General features: G+C 42.4%; 1 protein-coding gene across 5 annotated transcripts in view; it reads left to right on the top strand.

Moving 5' to 3' along the window:
• Positions 1-16,336, top strand: part of MTUS1 (microtubule associated scaffold protein 1) — a 206,426-nt gene that overhangs the window by 47,925 nt on the left and 142,165 nt on the right. For all 5 annotated transcript variants that reach the window (XM_030564301.1, XM_030564297.1, XM_030564300.1 and 2 more), the window contains exon 3: positions 3,413-3,608. In XM_030564301.1, coding sequence (XP_030420161.1) covers positions 3,413-3,608 — 196 coding nt within the window. The remainder of the gene's footprint in view (positions 1-3,412; positions 3,609-16,336) is intronic.

Raw genomic sequence — 16,336 nt, 5'->3', positions numbered from 1 at the left:
GTTAAACTGAGGCCTGGTCTACACTACATGTTTAAACCAAATTTAGCAGCTGTAAACGAATTTAGCCTTGCGCCTATCCACATGAGGCCCTTTATATCGATATAAAGGGCTCTTTAAACTGGTTTCTGTGCTCCTCCCTGACGAGAGGAGTAGCGCTGAAATCGCTATTGCCATGTCGGATTAGGGTTAGTGTGGCCGCAAATGGACGGTATTGGCCTCCAGGCGGTATCCCACAGTGCACCATTGTGACCGCTCTGGAAAGCCATCTGAATTTGGATGCACTGGCCAGGTAGACGGGAAAAGCCCCGCGAACTTTTGAATTGCGTTTGCTGTTTGCCCAGCGTGGAGCTCTGATCAGCACGGGTGGCGATGCAGTCCCAAATCCAAAAAGAGCTCCAGCATGGACTGTACAGGAGATACTGGATCTGATCGCTGTATGGGGAGATAAATCTGTTCTATCAGAGCTCCGTTACAGAAGACGAAATGCCAAATCATTTGAAAAAAATCTCCAGGCTATGATACAGATACAGATACCACAACATAGTGCTGTGTGACAAGCGTAATGGAAAGCCAAAGAATCAAATGGATGCTCATGGAGGAAGGGAGGGGGGACCGAGGACTCCAGCTATCCCACAGTCCCCACAGTCTCCGAAATGTATTTGCATTCTTGGCTGAGCTCCCAATGCCTGTAGGGTCAAACACATTGTCCGGGGTGATTCAGGGTATATCTTGTCAATTTAACCCTCCTCCCCCGCCATGAAAGAAAAGGGAAAAAAAATCGTTTCTTGACTTTTTTCAATGTCACCATATGTCTACTGCATGCTGCTTGTAGGCATGGTGCTGCGGCACTGAACAGCAGCATCCTCTCTCCTCCCTTCCCTGGTGGCAGACGGTACAGTGCAGAAGGACTGGTAGCCGTCCTTGTCATCCCATGAGTGCTCCTGGCTGGCATTAGGTGAGGTTGGCCGGGGGCGCCTGGGTAAAAATAGGAATGACTCCCGGTTATTCCCGGCAGATGGTACAGAATGGTTGGTAACCGTCCTCATCATGACAACTGGGGGCTGAGCTCCATCAGCGCCCCCCTCCTTTCATGTCTAAAGAAAAGATTGTGTACTGCCTGGACTATCATAGCAGCTGGAGGCTGCCTTCCCCTCATTTTATCTCACTAAAAAGTCAGTCTCTTATTCCTGCATTCTTTATTACTTCATCACACAAATGGGGGTACCCTGCAACAGTATCCAGGAGGGTTGGAGGAGGAGGGAAGCAGTGGGTGGGATTGTTGCAGGGGCATGCGGCTCATCATTTCTGCGGGATCTGACATGGAGCGGCTGTGCTCTCTGCTACACTGGTTCTCTAGTACACTTGGCCCATATTCTAGGCAGGACTGACTCTATTTTTAGATACAACATAAAGGAGAGAATGACCCGGGGAGACATTCTCATTTTTGTCTTTGCGCCCTGACTGACCTCAGCGAAGGTCAGCCAGGAGCACCCATGACAGCAGCAGATGGTACAGAACGACTGCTAACCGTCTCTGCTATCTTGCAAAGGCAAATGAATGCTGCTGTATAGTGCTGCAGTACCGCCTCTGTCAGCGGCATCCAGTACACATATGGTGACAGTGACAAAAGGCAAAACGGGCTCCATGGTTGCCATGCTATGGCGTCTGCCAGAACAATCCAGGGGAAAAAGGGCGCAAAATGATTGTCTGCCGTTGCTTTCCCAGAGGAAGGAACGAGTGACGACGTTTACCCGGAATCACCCACGACACTGTTTTTGCACCATCATGCATTAGGATCTCGACCCAGAATTCCAATGGGCAGGGGAGACTGCGGGAACTATGGGATAGCTACCCATAGTGCAATGCTCCAGAAATCAACGCTAGCCTCAGTACATGGACGCACACCACTGAATTATTGTGTGTTGTGTGGCCATGTGCACTTGACTTTATACAATCTGTTATAGAAAACCGGTTTACGTAAAATCGGAATAATCCTGTAGTGTAGATGTACCCTGAGACAGAGTTTATCACCTGTAAAATATGCTGGCAGTTTAGTACATTTGACACTTGGATGAATTCAAGGCTAAAATAACATTGTTATGAGTAAGAATTCTAGCTGTTTAACAAATTTGAAATTTTGATTTCTCATGGTTTCTGAGGGAGGTGTACATCACACTGTCAAGATTGTAAGATTTGAAAGTCCTAGGACTAAATTCCCTCTGTTTAGATGGAATAATTGATTATTATTATTATTATTGGAGATATACCTGTTTCCAAGAACTGGAAGGGAACTCAAAAGGTCATGGAGTCCAGCCCCCTACCTTCACTAGCGGGATTAAGTATTTGATTTTTGCACCAGAACCCTAGGTGGCCTCCTCAAGGATTGAGCTCTCAACCCTGGGTTTAGCAGGCCAATGCTCAAACTACAGAGCTAGCCCTTCCTCCCCCACCCTAATATTGTACTGGAGATTCTTTAATCAGGTTCTCATGGGGGGAAAGTGATCTTGTTTTTAGTACAAATTTCTGGAAATGAGTCTGAACTGTGGCTCAAGTACAAGTCTGTTGGGTTTGGTTCTCCTCTTGTACGATTAAATCATTGAACAAAAATCCACAAAATGTGCAGGAGCTTGAATAGGTGCCTATATTTTGATACCTATTCCTCTACTAGATGTGCTACTGGTTTGTGCTCATTAAAAATGAGAGTTGTGTGGTGAAACTAGCGCAATGCCAAATATGGCATTCAGCTTGAGCCAGTGCTACCTCTTTAATATGCCCTGCATTCACTCCTTAAAGTTACAACAAGTATAGTCTCCCCTATGTATGAAAATAATTATTTACTTAAATCAATAATACATCCAGTTAATATCCTTAAGATTCTGATTGCTGGCAACTTTTCTTAAATGACCAAACTGGGAATCTTTTATGTTAACGTAGCCATGAAGACTTGTAGGATGCTACTAATGGTACTTCATTCAGTTCTTTAGCCCACCTGTGAACTACTACTTTACTATGAATGTATTTTGAAATAAACTACTTGATTCCTGTCTGTACCAAAACAGACCAGACATTTAGAATTCAATTTTAAATTAAACCTGAGTTGCAGCACTTTTTTTTTTTTTTGCACAGACTTTAATTTAAATATCCATGACAAATTTGGAATTTTTAGTGTCACCTCCTATCCCAATCCATTATGTGATCTCTAAAAATGAATTTAGCAGATGCACATAACTCTGAATTGCAGTGGATAATGTTCATCTTTCTCTCCCTTTCCTGGACCAAATAACAAGCACCTACTTGAAATTACTTGCCTTTGTGACTAGTTTATTCTGGTAATTGATGCTAAATGCCCGCCACCTACTTTATAGGCTAGCAGTGAAACAACTTGTTCTTACAATAACTTTGTTTTTTACAGATTTCTTCAGCTAAAACTGGGCCACCACAAAGAAAAAATATACACAAAGAAGGCCCTATCACTCTAAGAAGTATACCTGTTCCCAAGGTGAAAGTGGTGCCTTCTGTGTTTCGCTCTAGGCGAGGAAGTGAAAATAAAAATGTGTGCACAACTAAAATGTCATCTCCTCAAAGACCTGTTCTGCCATCTGGTTCTGGTAAGAGAATTTCTATTAGAGTAACAAATGCCTTAAAAACAAGGCATTTAAACTGTACCATTATTCCAATAGTTTAGTTTGATAACATTAGTGACTAAGAGATGTGACAGATCTGAACCCAGTCAGGCGTGCTGGAATCCACAAAATGGTTAAAGCAAGAACAGTAACAGTCCAGCATCTCAATGTGCATCAACATTCTGGAAGCTTCTCTTTTATTTGGTTTAGTCTGGGTTTCCTTGTATGAAAATGTCATAAAAAATGTTATTTGTGGTGGCTTTTGCCAATGCAGATACTAGTGCATTAAAGCTGAGGAAATTGCTCTGTTTTCATGAACAACAGAAAAAATGTGGGAGGGCAGTCACTTTAGGTTGCTGTTGACCTGATTTAGACCTCATCAGGTGGTCTAGAGGAGTCTCTGGCCCTAAATAACTTCTTCCCTATCCTCTTTCCTCTAAGTAGGAGGCAGAGGTTTATATGACAGCGTGTGTCTACTAGATTTCTGTCTTCAGTGTCCATAAATCTGATATAGAAATGAGAGGCTACTTGAATGAGTCTGAATAGTACAGTATTTGCATCTTTCACTTGGATGCATGATATAATAAAAGGAATTCATTTCAAAAGGCAGAAACAGTTTGTAGGTTCTTTAGTCCCTAATAATTAGGGCTTTATGAGAATGGGGAACTCCATTACAAACAATATCTACAACTAGCTTTCACCAGCTTCAAAGCACAGTTTTCATGACACTGGAGGGGCACCATTTTTAGGGTTAAACCTGATTTTTATCCCAACTATAAATCTGATTTATCCATGTTCCAATTAAATGTCTTCAAATCTCATCCAGTAAAGAATGCCTGAAGGAGGGTGTGACAGTACTGTGAGGAAAACATATTAAGATTAAATATGTATAGGCACTAAGTGAAAATAGAACTGAAATCATCTGAAAGTTGCGAAAGCCAGAGAGAACAACGTAGGATATCACAGATAGGAAGTTTCATGATAACATTCAGCAACTCCCTGTGTGCATCTCAAGGGATTTCATAGAAGCCCCATTGCTTAGACTGAACAAAACATTAACAGGTACAATCCTCCACTTGCAAGGAAAGGGACTGGGTGACTTGATGGAATGAGGGGCTCGAATTTATTGGCCTACTGGTCATTCAGACTCATCTTTCTTGTTGCAATAATTTAACTAATTACAAAGGTAGTTTGAACATAAATGACAGAACTTGTAATATACTATCATTTGAAAAGCATACACCCAACTTTTCTTTCAGAAAAATTTGCTCTGCATTTTGCTTGGCTTTTTCCCACCCAATTTGATGTGTAAAAGCACAAAATGCTCCCCTTAATTATTACATGTGGTGAGGCATGATTAAAATCCTTCTCCACGGCCCCTTTGAAGGAGAAAATCAGTCAAATCAAGTGAATAGAGCTTATTTCTGACTTCCCTTGCCCAGTATTACGTCAGATATTTTTTCAGCCTTTCATAGTTTCCCAAGGAGAACAGTAAATTCTTTGATCAGCTGCAGCATGCTGTAATGGTATAACAGAAAAATTAATATGAAATCTACCATCTGTTCAAATAGCTTTCCCTATACAACAGTGAATATTTTTTTAAAAACAGCTTTATTAGAAATGTATTTCAAGAAAGCTTCAAATGACAATTGAAATATTGACCCAGTCATTCATTCATAATCAAGAAATACTTTCTTTTTAATTAATTTATCACTTCCCTTTTATCCATGAATGAGTAATTTAGAAAAGATCCAGTAGTTAAAACTAGAACTGAAACTAGGTTATAACAGTACAAGGCAGTCTTAGATCACTGAATGTATGCCATTTATTGTACAAAGAATGGCTTGTCTAATAGAATTGAAACCAACTGAGTTTCCATTGTCCCTATGCACAACTGGTAAAGCTGGCAGGTAACCAGTCTCTACTATAAAGTTTACATATACTTCTCATTTTAATAATGGAGGCCAACCTTATTTCAAAGAACCATGCACTGAAGAGCTGGAATGAGGAGAGCCAGGAAAACCTTTTGCAGCAAACAATGTTTAATTTACCTCTTTTGTGTTCAATGTCTGAACAGAACTATGTCTACAGATCACCTCTATCTTAGAGGTGTGTGTGTGTGTGTGTGTGTGTGTGTTTTTCATTTTTTTATTTTTTAATTCTGCCTCATTATTTAGTACTACACAAGTCTTTACTAAGTATTAAAAAAGCTAACATACTTCTCAGGTACTGATCTGAAAGCATGTTTTTAGAAGCCTAGCAGAGAGAGTTCACACACACATGCAGCACCCTCACCCCAAATTCTTGCACGTGCTCTCCTGCTAAAAATCTGATGTGGACAATCCAAAAGCAGAACGATCAATGCCAGATTGTGTTGCAATGGGCAGATCCTGTAACTCTTGCTTGCTTCTTTTTTGAGAGGTAGAAACGACTTCTTTAAAGATCCATCTTCATCCCAAACCAGCAGTGCTCTGTTTTATGGATGGGCTTATGGAAGGAGTTTCATCAACTGTTTTCAGTGGAGTCCTCCATACTCTACCAAATTCCCATAAACACCAACATATTTTACAGTAGAACGTGGTTTGTTCCTGTGGAATGGTATAGAACTTGCCAGGCACTCAAAGGCTATACGTTCTGATATCGTTCCTCCTGGATATCATTAATAGGGTTTTCAGCTAGCTCCTGTTTGGGACAATGCTTGAAGTCCACTAGGAGTGCCAAGTGTAGGGGGGCTCATCCGACTTTGGCTAGGTTCTTAAAGGCTATAACCTATCTCAGACTTCGCACTCTTCTCTTCGGTGCCCTCCAGTATGCTTTCCTTGTGAGTGATGTTACTTGAAGCAGTCACCTCATTCTGGATGGTGGGGTAACTCATAGCCCCTTCCTCTGCAATATCTTTTCAGTTTTCTCTATACTTGTTAGTTTTCACATCAGCAGGACTTCCTCTTTCCATATCTAATCAAGTTATTTCTCTTCCTAAAGCAAGGCACAGAATATCTTCCTCAATATCTGGAGGATTCTTTGCCTAACTGTATGAAGTGTTCAGGTGATGATTTTTGTCCTTTGAATGCCCTTGCATTGCAAGGGACTTAAAGCCTCCTGATCATTCATTCCTCCTGATGCTTTATTTATCAATACATTGGTAAGTCATCTTTACCAGTCCAGCCAAACTTGTTCCCTCAAACTAATGACCACTTCTTGGTCAACCCTACATAGACATGCTTTGCTGGGCAGCTCTCTGGAGCTCTGTCCGTGCTCAAATAAAGGACTGCCCCGAACCTCTGCATCAGCCAGCGCATCATTTTGACATGGAAAGGTCAGGAAATCAGACTTTATGGCTAGAAAGAAACATTTTGATCCTTCAGCCTGACCTCAGCATAATGTAGGTGATGGTGTGGAACCAATCATTAGTATTAAACCTGCAGTTGGAAGGAGAAATCTCACTGGCTGTGTATATTACAGAAGGTGCTGTATTTGACAGGCCCAGTGACAAACTCAGAGTTTTCATTGTGTATCCAAACCAGACATTTTCTCTCTGCTCTCATGTGTTAATGGATTACTACTACTGTTATCCAGCATCCCTATAAGATCTGCTCATAATAGGTTCAGTTAGAATAGCTAGTTCACTGTTAGCAAGAGAAACACAGGTAAAAGTTAATGGGTGGTAAAATTGCTTGCTTTGTCATATGTCTCAAATTGTCTTAAAGCTGAAGTAGGTCACTCCATGAAGCTGTGCCTGATATTAATTTGGTAGATTAGACTTCCTTCTTGCCAACAACTCTTGAGGTCTGGTTTCAATGCAGGGGATTGGGATAAACCTGACCCATAACTTTAGCAACAGAACTTTTAAAATGAAGGAATAAATAAATAAAAATACACCTAGACATCCAGCTTCTTAAGGTGAACATTCTTCCATCTATGCAGTTTCTTTTTTGGCACTATGGGGTTCAGCATATCCAGCCCTCTGGGTTTCAAGGCGCACTTTCTCGTTTTTAATGCATTGCACCTGAAGCAGGATGCATGTTGTAACAATGCTTGCAGAGACTGGCTTTAACAGTCCAAATATCAGTATTGTCTGAAATACATCTACACCCATGAGAACACTTTCCTCTTGGAGTGAGGTGTGTACCAGTTCCTGCAGGGCAATTTCTTGATACTAGAATATAACTTGTGAAGACTTGTTGGGATATTTTCGTACCATTCCTCAACTATACTCATTAGCCTTGAATATTGTTGAATATTCTCTCTGAGACGACCAAACTAATAACCTTTTTTCTCTTCCTGAACTAATTATGAGGGGAGACACTATATATTCTGCAAAAGTGAATGCTTTTCTCCATGCAAGTTAGCGACCATGTACTCTAACGAAACAGAAATTTGACAACTTGTATCTATAGTATATGTAAGCAAGTACGCAACATTACATGCTACCTGCAGGCTTCAATCCTATTGATGAACAAAATGTTCCTAAAAACTAGCCAGCTACTTATGCTGCTAACTTTGAGAATTTGGGATGGGTCTTTTGACTTCAAGAAAAATTCTTTATAAAGTCTTCATAATGCAAAGAAGCTTGGCAATTAGACTTGCTTTGAAGTAGGATCTCCTGATTGGAGGGGTCTCTTTCTACTCCCCTTCCTCCTCCCCCCATGAGAAGGGGATGGTTGGAAAGGGGTTGGGGTGTGTAGAGAGGAGTGAAAATCCTTAAGACAGATGTTATGTATACATGTGGACAACAATAGGGGAGAGCACAACAGGTTCTGTCTTTATTCTGCTTTCCTTGTATACCATTAATCTTTGTCTCCCTACAGTGCTTGCCGTTACAAAGCCAGTGCTTTCCAACAGTGAGGCTGTTTTTGTCTATTCTTGATAAAAATCCAGTGCAAAGTTCTGTTTATCATATGATATTTGCAGGTAAATGTAGATTTTTTTTTTTAATTAACTCGCATTGGTGGACTATTGCTGGTTCTAGTTGTTGTCACAGCATTGATTTATTCAAATCTCATAGCTGTGGAGCCTGCCCAGATGCACTACAAAAACCTGAACAGCACCAGGCTGTAGTGTAGCGCTGCTGATACTCTGAAGCCTTCCAATCTCCGCAGCAAAGATTGTGCAAGATCATGGTATGGAGGCCAAAGCTTAAATTGGGTGAGATGACAAGAACAAAAGCATGGAAACCAGACTACGAAGGTCCTATGATTGCCTATTGGCAGAAGGGGAATAGGCAGGCCTTGCTACAGTAATGTATGTTGCCACTGGTGGAGCTGCAGCCAGCCTCCTGGAGGCTGAAGCACTCTTGGCTGCTACCAGTACTCTTTGAGGAATTCTGCACCACTGCACAGGTGCAGAATTCATGTCTCCTGCAGATATCTTTGCTTCCCTGCAGAAAAATTACTTTCTGATGGGGAAGCAAAGGGAAGCCGCAAGAGGGGTCGTGCAACCCTCCCCAGCAGTGTTTTTGGGTGCCTGGAGTAGCCAACAGAGAGGTAAATAACCATGGGGGAGGTAGGGGGACACAGTGTTGGAGACACCCAGCCTATGGCTCCTACCCTACGCTGGGCTCAGCTCCTAGTCTCGAGTTGGATGGGGGTTGGAGAGGCTGTGACTTCATCTTCCTCTGCATGGAGCAGCCAGGGCTAGGTCAGATCCACCCCAAGAAATCTTCCCTGGCTGCAGGAAGCTCTGCACCCTCCCCTGCTCCCATTGCTCCTTAGCTGCAGGGGGAGGGGTCACTGTATGGGGAGCTGCTCCATTGTTCTCCCAACCTCTGTACATCTGGACCCCCTCCCCAAACCTCCTGCTGAGCCTTACCTCCCCATCACCCCACTCAGCTGCACCTAGACACACTGCAGAGTCCTATTACTCCTGCATTCAGAGCCCAATAACAAGCCCCTGTAACCCATATCTCCTCCACTGTACCTAGATCCCCACACTGAGCTGCCCACACTGATTGTCCCACACTCAACCCATGCCTGGATCCCCTCCACACTTGGATCCTGTTGGGCTGAGCCTGCCCAGTGCAGCCCTTGCACTCTGTCAAGGTCTAGTGCAGCCTTACTGCTAAGTCCACGCTACAGCTCCTGCCCACAATATGATCTCCCACCTCCATGCAGCCAGTGGCCCATGTTGCCCACTGCCATGCTGGAGCCTCCACTTTTATCTTAAAAATAAAATTCACAGAATTTTAATGTTGTGGGAAGAATTTTTTTTTTTGGTGCAGAATTCCCTCTGGAGTATACCAGGGGACTTCTGGTCCTGCAGCACAGACTGCAGGCAGCAGAGGGAAGAGGAACAAAAGTAGGGAAAGCAATCCTCTGTGGGAGTATTTCAATTCAGCCCCACAACGGCGAAGCATAGGGTTGTTGGCACAATTCTGCTGCCTCTGTCTGGGCCCAGTACAGCTGTGTCAGTGGGCTCCAAGCCTGCTGATGCGTTTTGGGGGACAAGTGGAAAGTCTGGAGAGTTGCATGGGAAGAAGTGTTCTAAGCCTGTCAATACTGGGTGTATGAGGGTTCAGAGCAAGGGGCATATTTCTGAGCTATGAAGTGGTTAAATAAGGAGCCCCACCTTGCATGATGCAGGGGTGGACAGCATGTTTCTGCTCAGGTGGGGGTTGACTTGGAACTGAAGGGGTTTGGAAGGTTCTGGGCAGAGAGTAACAGTCACTTGACATTGTGAATGAATTAGTGCTGTGGAGCATAGAGGAAAATGGCAAGATTCTGGAATAAAGGATTAGATTGGAACTGAACAGTAAGGGAGTAGCAGAGATACTGTTCTCATGCTCTGTCCCACTTACTCATTCTGGAAGGAGCGGTGATGGACAGAGAATAGTGAAACTTTTCTTCTTGCTTACCAAAATACTGCTGTGTAACACTCATGACAGTGCACTAGTTTTATTTTGAAAATATTAACGTGTAGAGGGAGGGGTGTTTGTGTATACACAAGCTGCTGCTTCTTACAGCTCCACCATATTTTTGGCATATGCTACTACTGGATCCTAAATCTGTGCCAAGGAGGAGCACTTCCCTAATGACTCGTGGATAAATGAACTAATATTTTAGAATGCCATCTCACATATGGTATGGGGTTTTGCCTTGAGTCATGTTATCCCCCTCAGTCAGAGTGTCTCAACCATTCCAGACTACTGTACCTCTTTCAGGAGTCTGATTTGTCTTTCATACCCCAACTTTCACTTCATTTAAAAACTATTTGTTTATGAAATCAGGCGTAAAAATATAAGTGTCTCATAGCACACTGAAAAATTGCTTACTTTCTAATTTTTACCATGTTATAAAATAAATTGCAATATAAATATTGTACTTGCATTTTAGTGTATAGAACATAGAGTATGATAAGTCATATGAAATTTTAGTTTATACAGATTTCGCTATTGCTTTTTATGTATCCTCTTGTAACTAGGCAAGTATCTAGATAAGTTGATGTACACGGAGGTCTTCCAAAGGTACTGCCAGGGGTTGAGAACCAGAGCCCTCTGTAAAGAGAAGTACTTAAAGGGACAGCAACAACCTAACTCACTTGTCGAAGAACTCAACACTGTTGTTGTTAATACCCAAGACTATCATAATGAAAACTTGTCTACATTTTTATTTTGCTCATTTTGTATATTTGACAGATGTTTGTGAATTGATAGTTTAATTCTTTGCCCTCGATAGTTTGCCACTGTACTCTGTTAAACCCACAAATGAAAGAAAAATATTGAAAAATAAATGATAAAACTTAATTGGTAGTGGGACTTAAAAATATGTATAGCACCTCATTTGTTCTTTGTGTGTAGTTGCTCTGATAAGCTTTATAAAACCAGAGGCAGGATTAATAAATTTCTAAGAGCTAGCTGAGCTAGACTAGCACAGTCCACTTGTAGACTTAGTAGAACAATCCTTGGAACGCTTGGCTAGCTTTCTGAAATGTATTAATTCTGCCTATGGTTTTATAGAGCTTATCAGAGCAACTACATACAATTACAAAAATGTTTAAAGATGAGTCTGCTGGGAACAATGCTTTTGTGCATCTTTTCCCATGATTTACTTAATAACCTTGACATCTGCTGAAAATGTCTCATATTAGAAAACATAGTCAAGGATTGTATTTATCTTAAAATGGCTAAAACTGCTTTCTCCTACAGACTAAAACTAGATACATTTTGTCAAGTATCAGAGGGGTAGCCATGTTAGTCTGGATCTGTAAGAGCAGCAAAGAGTCCTGTGGCACCTTATAGACTAACAGATGTTTTGGAGCATGAGCTTTCGTGGGTGAAGATATGCATCTGACGAAGTGGGTATTCGCCCACGAAACGTGTTAGTCTATAAGGGCACAGGACTCTTTGCTGCTTTTATAGATGCATTTTGTCATCTCTCTAAAATTCAAAATATCCTCTTAAAATCATTGAACAAGTGTAACCCTTCCAGGAGAGGGACAACTACTTTTTTCACTTGCATTAATAAAATAAAATAAAATCCAGGAATCCTGACTTGAATCTTAGAGGTGTAAAATGATCAAGATTCAAAACTGGTTCTTTTTCGTGTTGAGTTTTTCTCTGCAGCTCTAAGAGAAATATTCCCAACAATCTTCCTTTGTGCACTTTAATCTACCCAAATTTCCAGCTGGGAAAAGTAAAAAGACTTATTCCCAGTATGTCACAAAGCTCCATAAATTGTGGAAGCTTTTCAATCAGTCCTGAACCTGAAATATTTAAATATGGCTTTGATAAATGATTATGCTTTACCCTCAGAATTGGAATCTACTTCTAATCCTACTGTTCAGTTGACAGTTAAGTATGAACAGCAGAATTATAAGCACACTTCCACATTAGAGAGCTATGTGGGTACTGAGTATCTTTCTTCATTATCACTTTTGATGAGGACTGGGATTTGATATGGGGAGGATGAAGGTATAGATCTGTCAAGAGACCATCTAACTTCTGACAACTTGATGTTTGTTTGTTTGTTTTTTGTCTCAAGCATATTTTCCCAGTATGACTTCTGTAGCACAGGAAGTTCAAATGCCAGCATCAAGAAGCTTTTAAAGTTATTTTAGCCCATGATGATCTGCTCAAGATTCACAAGTGAGGTTGACTTTTTGGTTTAGGTCATAAAGTTTGAGCTTAGCAAGTCTTGATAAATGAACATCATTCTGTGAACATTTTCATTCTGGTAGAAGAGGTATTTTTAGCCTAATTGACACTACATAGTACATTTATTTTTATTTATTTATATATAGTTCTAAGCAGTAGCCCACTAATTACTCCAGGGATGAGGAATGCAGTACTTCTCACTCTGCATGACAGTAACTAGAATAAATAATTGATTCAGGCGTATTACATTGACAGGACGGGTGACTGCTTTTATTCTTTATAACACTGCTTATTCTTATCTGGCCTAGTGTCTTCTGACTGGCCAGGCTGTTCTTCCAGTGATACTAGTGTATATGCCATATCTGCCTGTTTCTCTCTCAATAGTCTTGGGACTCTTGTTTTCTGTACTGTTCCCCATCTAAGGAACACCCTTTTTCTGATCTGGTTTTTAAAGCCACTACTATCCTTCTTAAATATCTCTTGAAGTTCCACTTCATTATGCCTACAAGAAACTTGTCAATTTAGCCTTCTACTTAATTCTATATAATTAAAAAAAAATCACTTAAAAACAACAAAAACCCTGTTCTGTCATGCTATGTACTAGACTTTGCTAATTAACTATATAATCTTAATGAGCTCCTCCTTTTTGTTCTCCAGTCTTATGTCATATCCAAAATTGGCCTAACTTCTAGGGGAAAGGATCCTGTCTCACCAGTATTGAGAAGCTTCAGCATATAAATGGGGTGCTGTTAAAATAAAAGAAACAACTGCAGTAACATGAGGGAATTGAAATGGCTATATATTAAAGCATGAGAGACTTGGATTGAATTGGTAGTTGTCACAGACTTCCTTTGTGAACCTTGGTAAAATAACTTGTGTATTTTGTTCCCTTTGGGGGTACCTCTCTCTACTTTTACAAGGGGCCTTCTGAGGATAAACCATAAATGGCTGGGTGGTGATTCTGATATCAGCACAAGAGAGGGGGCATATAAGCATCCATAAATTAGGAATGCACTTGTAGTATGTACTTGAGGAAGCTCTAGGACAGGGGTCGGCAACCTTTCAGAAGTGGTGTGCCGAGTCTTCATTTATTAACTCTAATTTAAGGTTTTGTGTGCCGGTAATACATTTTAACATTTTTAAAAGGTCTCTCTAAGTCTATGAACTATATTGTGTGTAAAGTGAACAAGTTTTTAAAAATGTTTACAAAGCTTCATATTACATTTAAAATGCAGATAGTGCAGTGGATATTTTGCGCCTTAGGCGAAACTTCTGCCTTGCCCCCCTCCCTCACCCCGCACATCTCCTCATTGAGGGGCAAATCCCAATGAGCCTTTATAGACCCAGGGCCAGCTGTGCCCAGAGGCTGCTCCCCAGACCAGGTTCCCCTCTCCCCGCCTCCTGAACTCCTCTAGAGGGTGCACAGCCACCCCACAAGCCCTTCCCGCCCTGGTGGCCCCTGCCCCGAGTCCACTCACTGGCTTTGCCAGGCTTGGGCCATTGCAGCAGCTCGGCAGGGAGGAGCTGTCATCCATAGGCACCGGAGAGCCACAGCGTCCTGCTTGCAGCAGCAGTGAGCCCCAGCCAGGGAGGAGCCAGTGTGGTGCAGGGGGGCAGCAGCCCTGCAAAAGCGGCGGCTCCACTAGCGGAGGAGTAGCTGCGCCCTCCTGCCCAGGCTGCGGCCTGGCGCCCCCTTGAGGAGCTCCTGCAGGCTGCAGTAGATGTAGGCAGATGCCAGCCCCCATGCGCCCCCCCGGCTCCTCCCTCACCTAGTGTTATATTTCAACAACCAAAAAAGAGGGGAGAGCCCTGCCCTAGCCCTGCCCCATCCGCTCCCTCCCTGACTGCCCCCATCAGAATCCCCAACCCCCCTGCTCCTTGACCCCTGCTGCTACCTAAGCCTCCCTGCTCCTTGTCCCCTGACTACCCCAACCCTTATCCACACCCCAGCCCCCAGACAGACCCCCAGGACTCCAAACCCATCCAACCCTCCTCCTGCTCCCTGACTGCCCCGGGACTCCCCTTACCATGCCCATGCCAGTCAGATGCTGGCTCCACGTGGAGGCCTGGGGTTCCATTCACTCAGCTGGCAGCAGGCTGAGTGGGGCCGGCAGCTGGGACCCTGGCTGGCAGCTGCGTGCCAAGCAAAAGCGGCTCGTGTGCCACCTTGGCACAGGGGCCATAGGTTGCAGACCCCTGCTCTAGGATTTTAATGAAAATTCAAATAAGTTAATGACAACTTGAAATGATTCTCCGGGTGAGAGGAATGAAATGGGTGCCCTAAAAATACTGAGCAAGAAATTAGTTATGATGATGCTGAGGAACTACTTTGCATTTATTCATAAATTCTAGGATTGGAAGGGACCTTGAGAGGTCATGGAGTTCAGTCACCTGCCCTCCATGGCAGGACCAAATACTGCCTAGACCAGGGATAGGCAATCTATGGCACATGTGCCAAAGGAGGCACGCGAGCTGATTTTCAGTGGCACTCATGCTGCCTGGGTCCTGGCCACTGGTCAGGGGGCTCTGCGCTTTAATTTAATATTAAATGAAGCTTCTTAAACATTTTAAAAACCGTATTGACTTTACATACAACAGTTTATTTATATATTATAGACTTACAGAAAGAGACCTTCTAAAAACATTAAAATGTATTACTGGCACACGAAACCTTAAATTAGAGTGAATAAATCAAGACTCGGCACACCACTTCTGAAAGGTTGCCGACCCTTGGCCTAGGCCATCCCGGATAGACATTTATCTAACCTGTTCTTAAATATCTCCAGAGAGGGAGATTCCACAACCTCCCTAGGCAATTTATTCCAGTGTTTAACCACCCTGACAGTTAAACTTTTTTCTAATGTCCAACCTAAACCTCTCTTGCTGCAGTTTAAGCCCATTGGTTCTTGTTCTATCCTTGGAGGCTAAGATGAACAAGTTGTTTCCCTCCTCCTTATGACACCCTTTTAGATACTTGAAAACTGCTATCATGTACCCTCTCAGTCCTCTCTATTCCAAACTAAACAAACCCAATTCTTTCAGCCTTCCTTCGTAGGTCATGTTCTCAAAACCTTTCATCATTCTTGTTGCTCTTCTCTGGACCCTCTCCAGTTTCTCCACATCTTTCTTGAAATGCTGTGCCCAGAACTGGACACAATACTCCAGTTGAGGCCTAATCAGCGCAGAGTAGAGTGGAAGAATGACTTCTCAAGTCTTGCTCACAACACACCTGTTAATGTATCCCAGAATCATGTTTGCTTTTTTATTTTTTTATTTTTTTTGCAACAGCATCACACTGTTGACTCATATTTAGCTTGTGGTCCACTATAACCCCTAGATCCCTTTCTGCCGTACTCCTTCCTAGACACTCTTCCCATTCTCTATGTATGAAATTGATTGTTCCTTCCTAAGTGGAGCACTTTGCGTTTGTCTTTGTTAAATTTCATCCTGTTTACCTCAGACCATTTCTCCAATTTGTCCAGATCATTTTGAATTATGGCCCTATCCTCCAAAGTAGTTGCAATCCCTCCCAGTTTGGTTTCATCTGCAAACTTAGTAAGCGTATTCTCTATGCCAATATATAAGTCGTTGATGAAGATATTGAACAGAGCCGATCCCAAAACAG

The sequence above is a fragment of the Gopherus evgoodei genome, chromosome 5 (assembly GCF_007399415.2).
Source record: "Gopherus evgoodei ecotype Sinaloan lineage chromosome 5, rGopEvg1_v1.p, whole genome shotgun sequence".
Classification (NCBI taxonomy): domain Eukaryota; kingdom Metazoa; phylum Chordata; order Testudines; family Testudinidae; genus Gopherus; species Gopherus evgoodei.
Note: the sequence above shows the minus strand (reverse complement) of the source record. Positions and strands in the feature narration are given on the sequence as shown.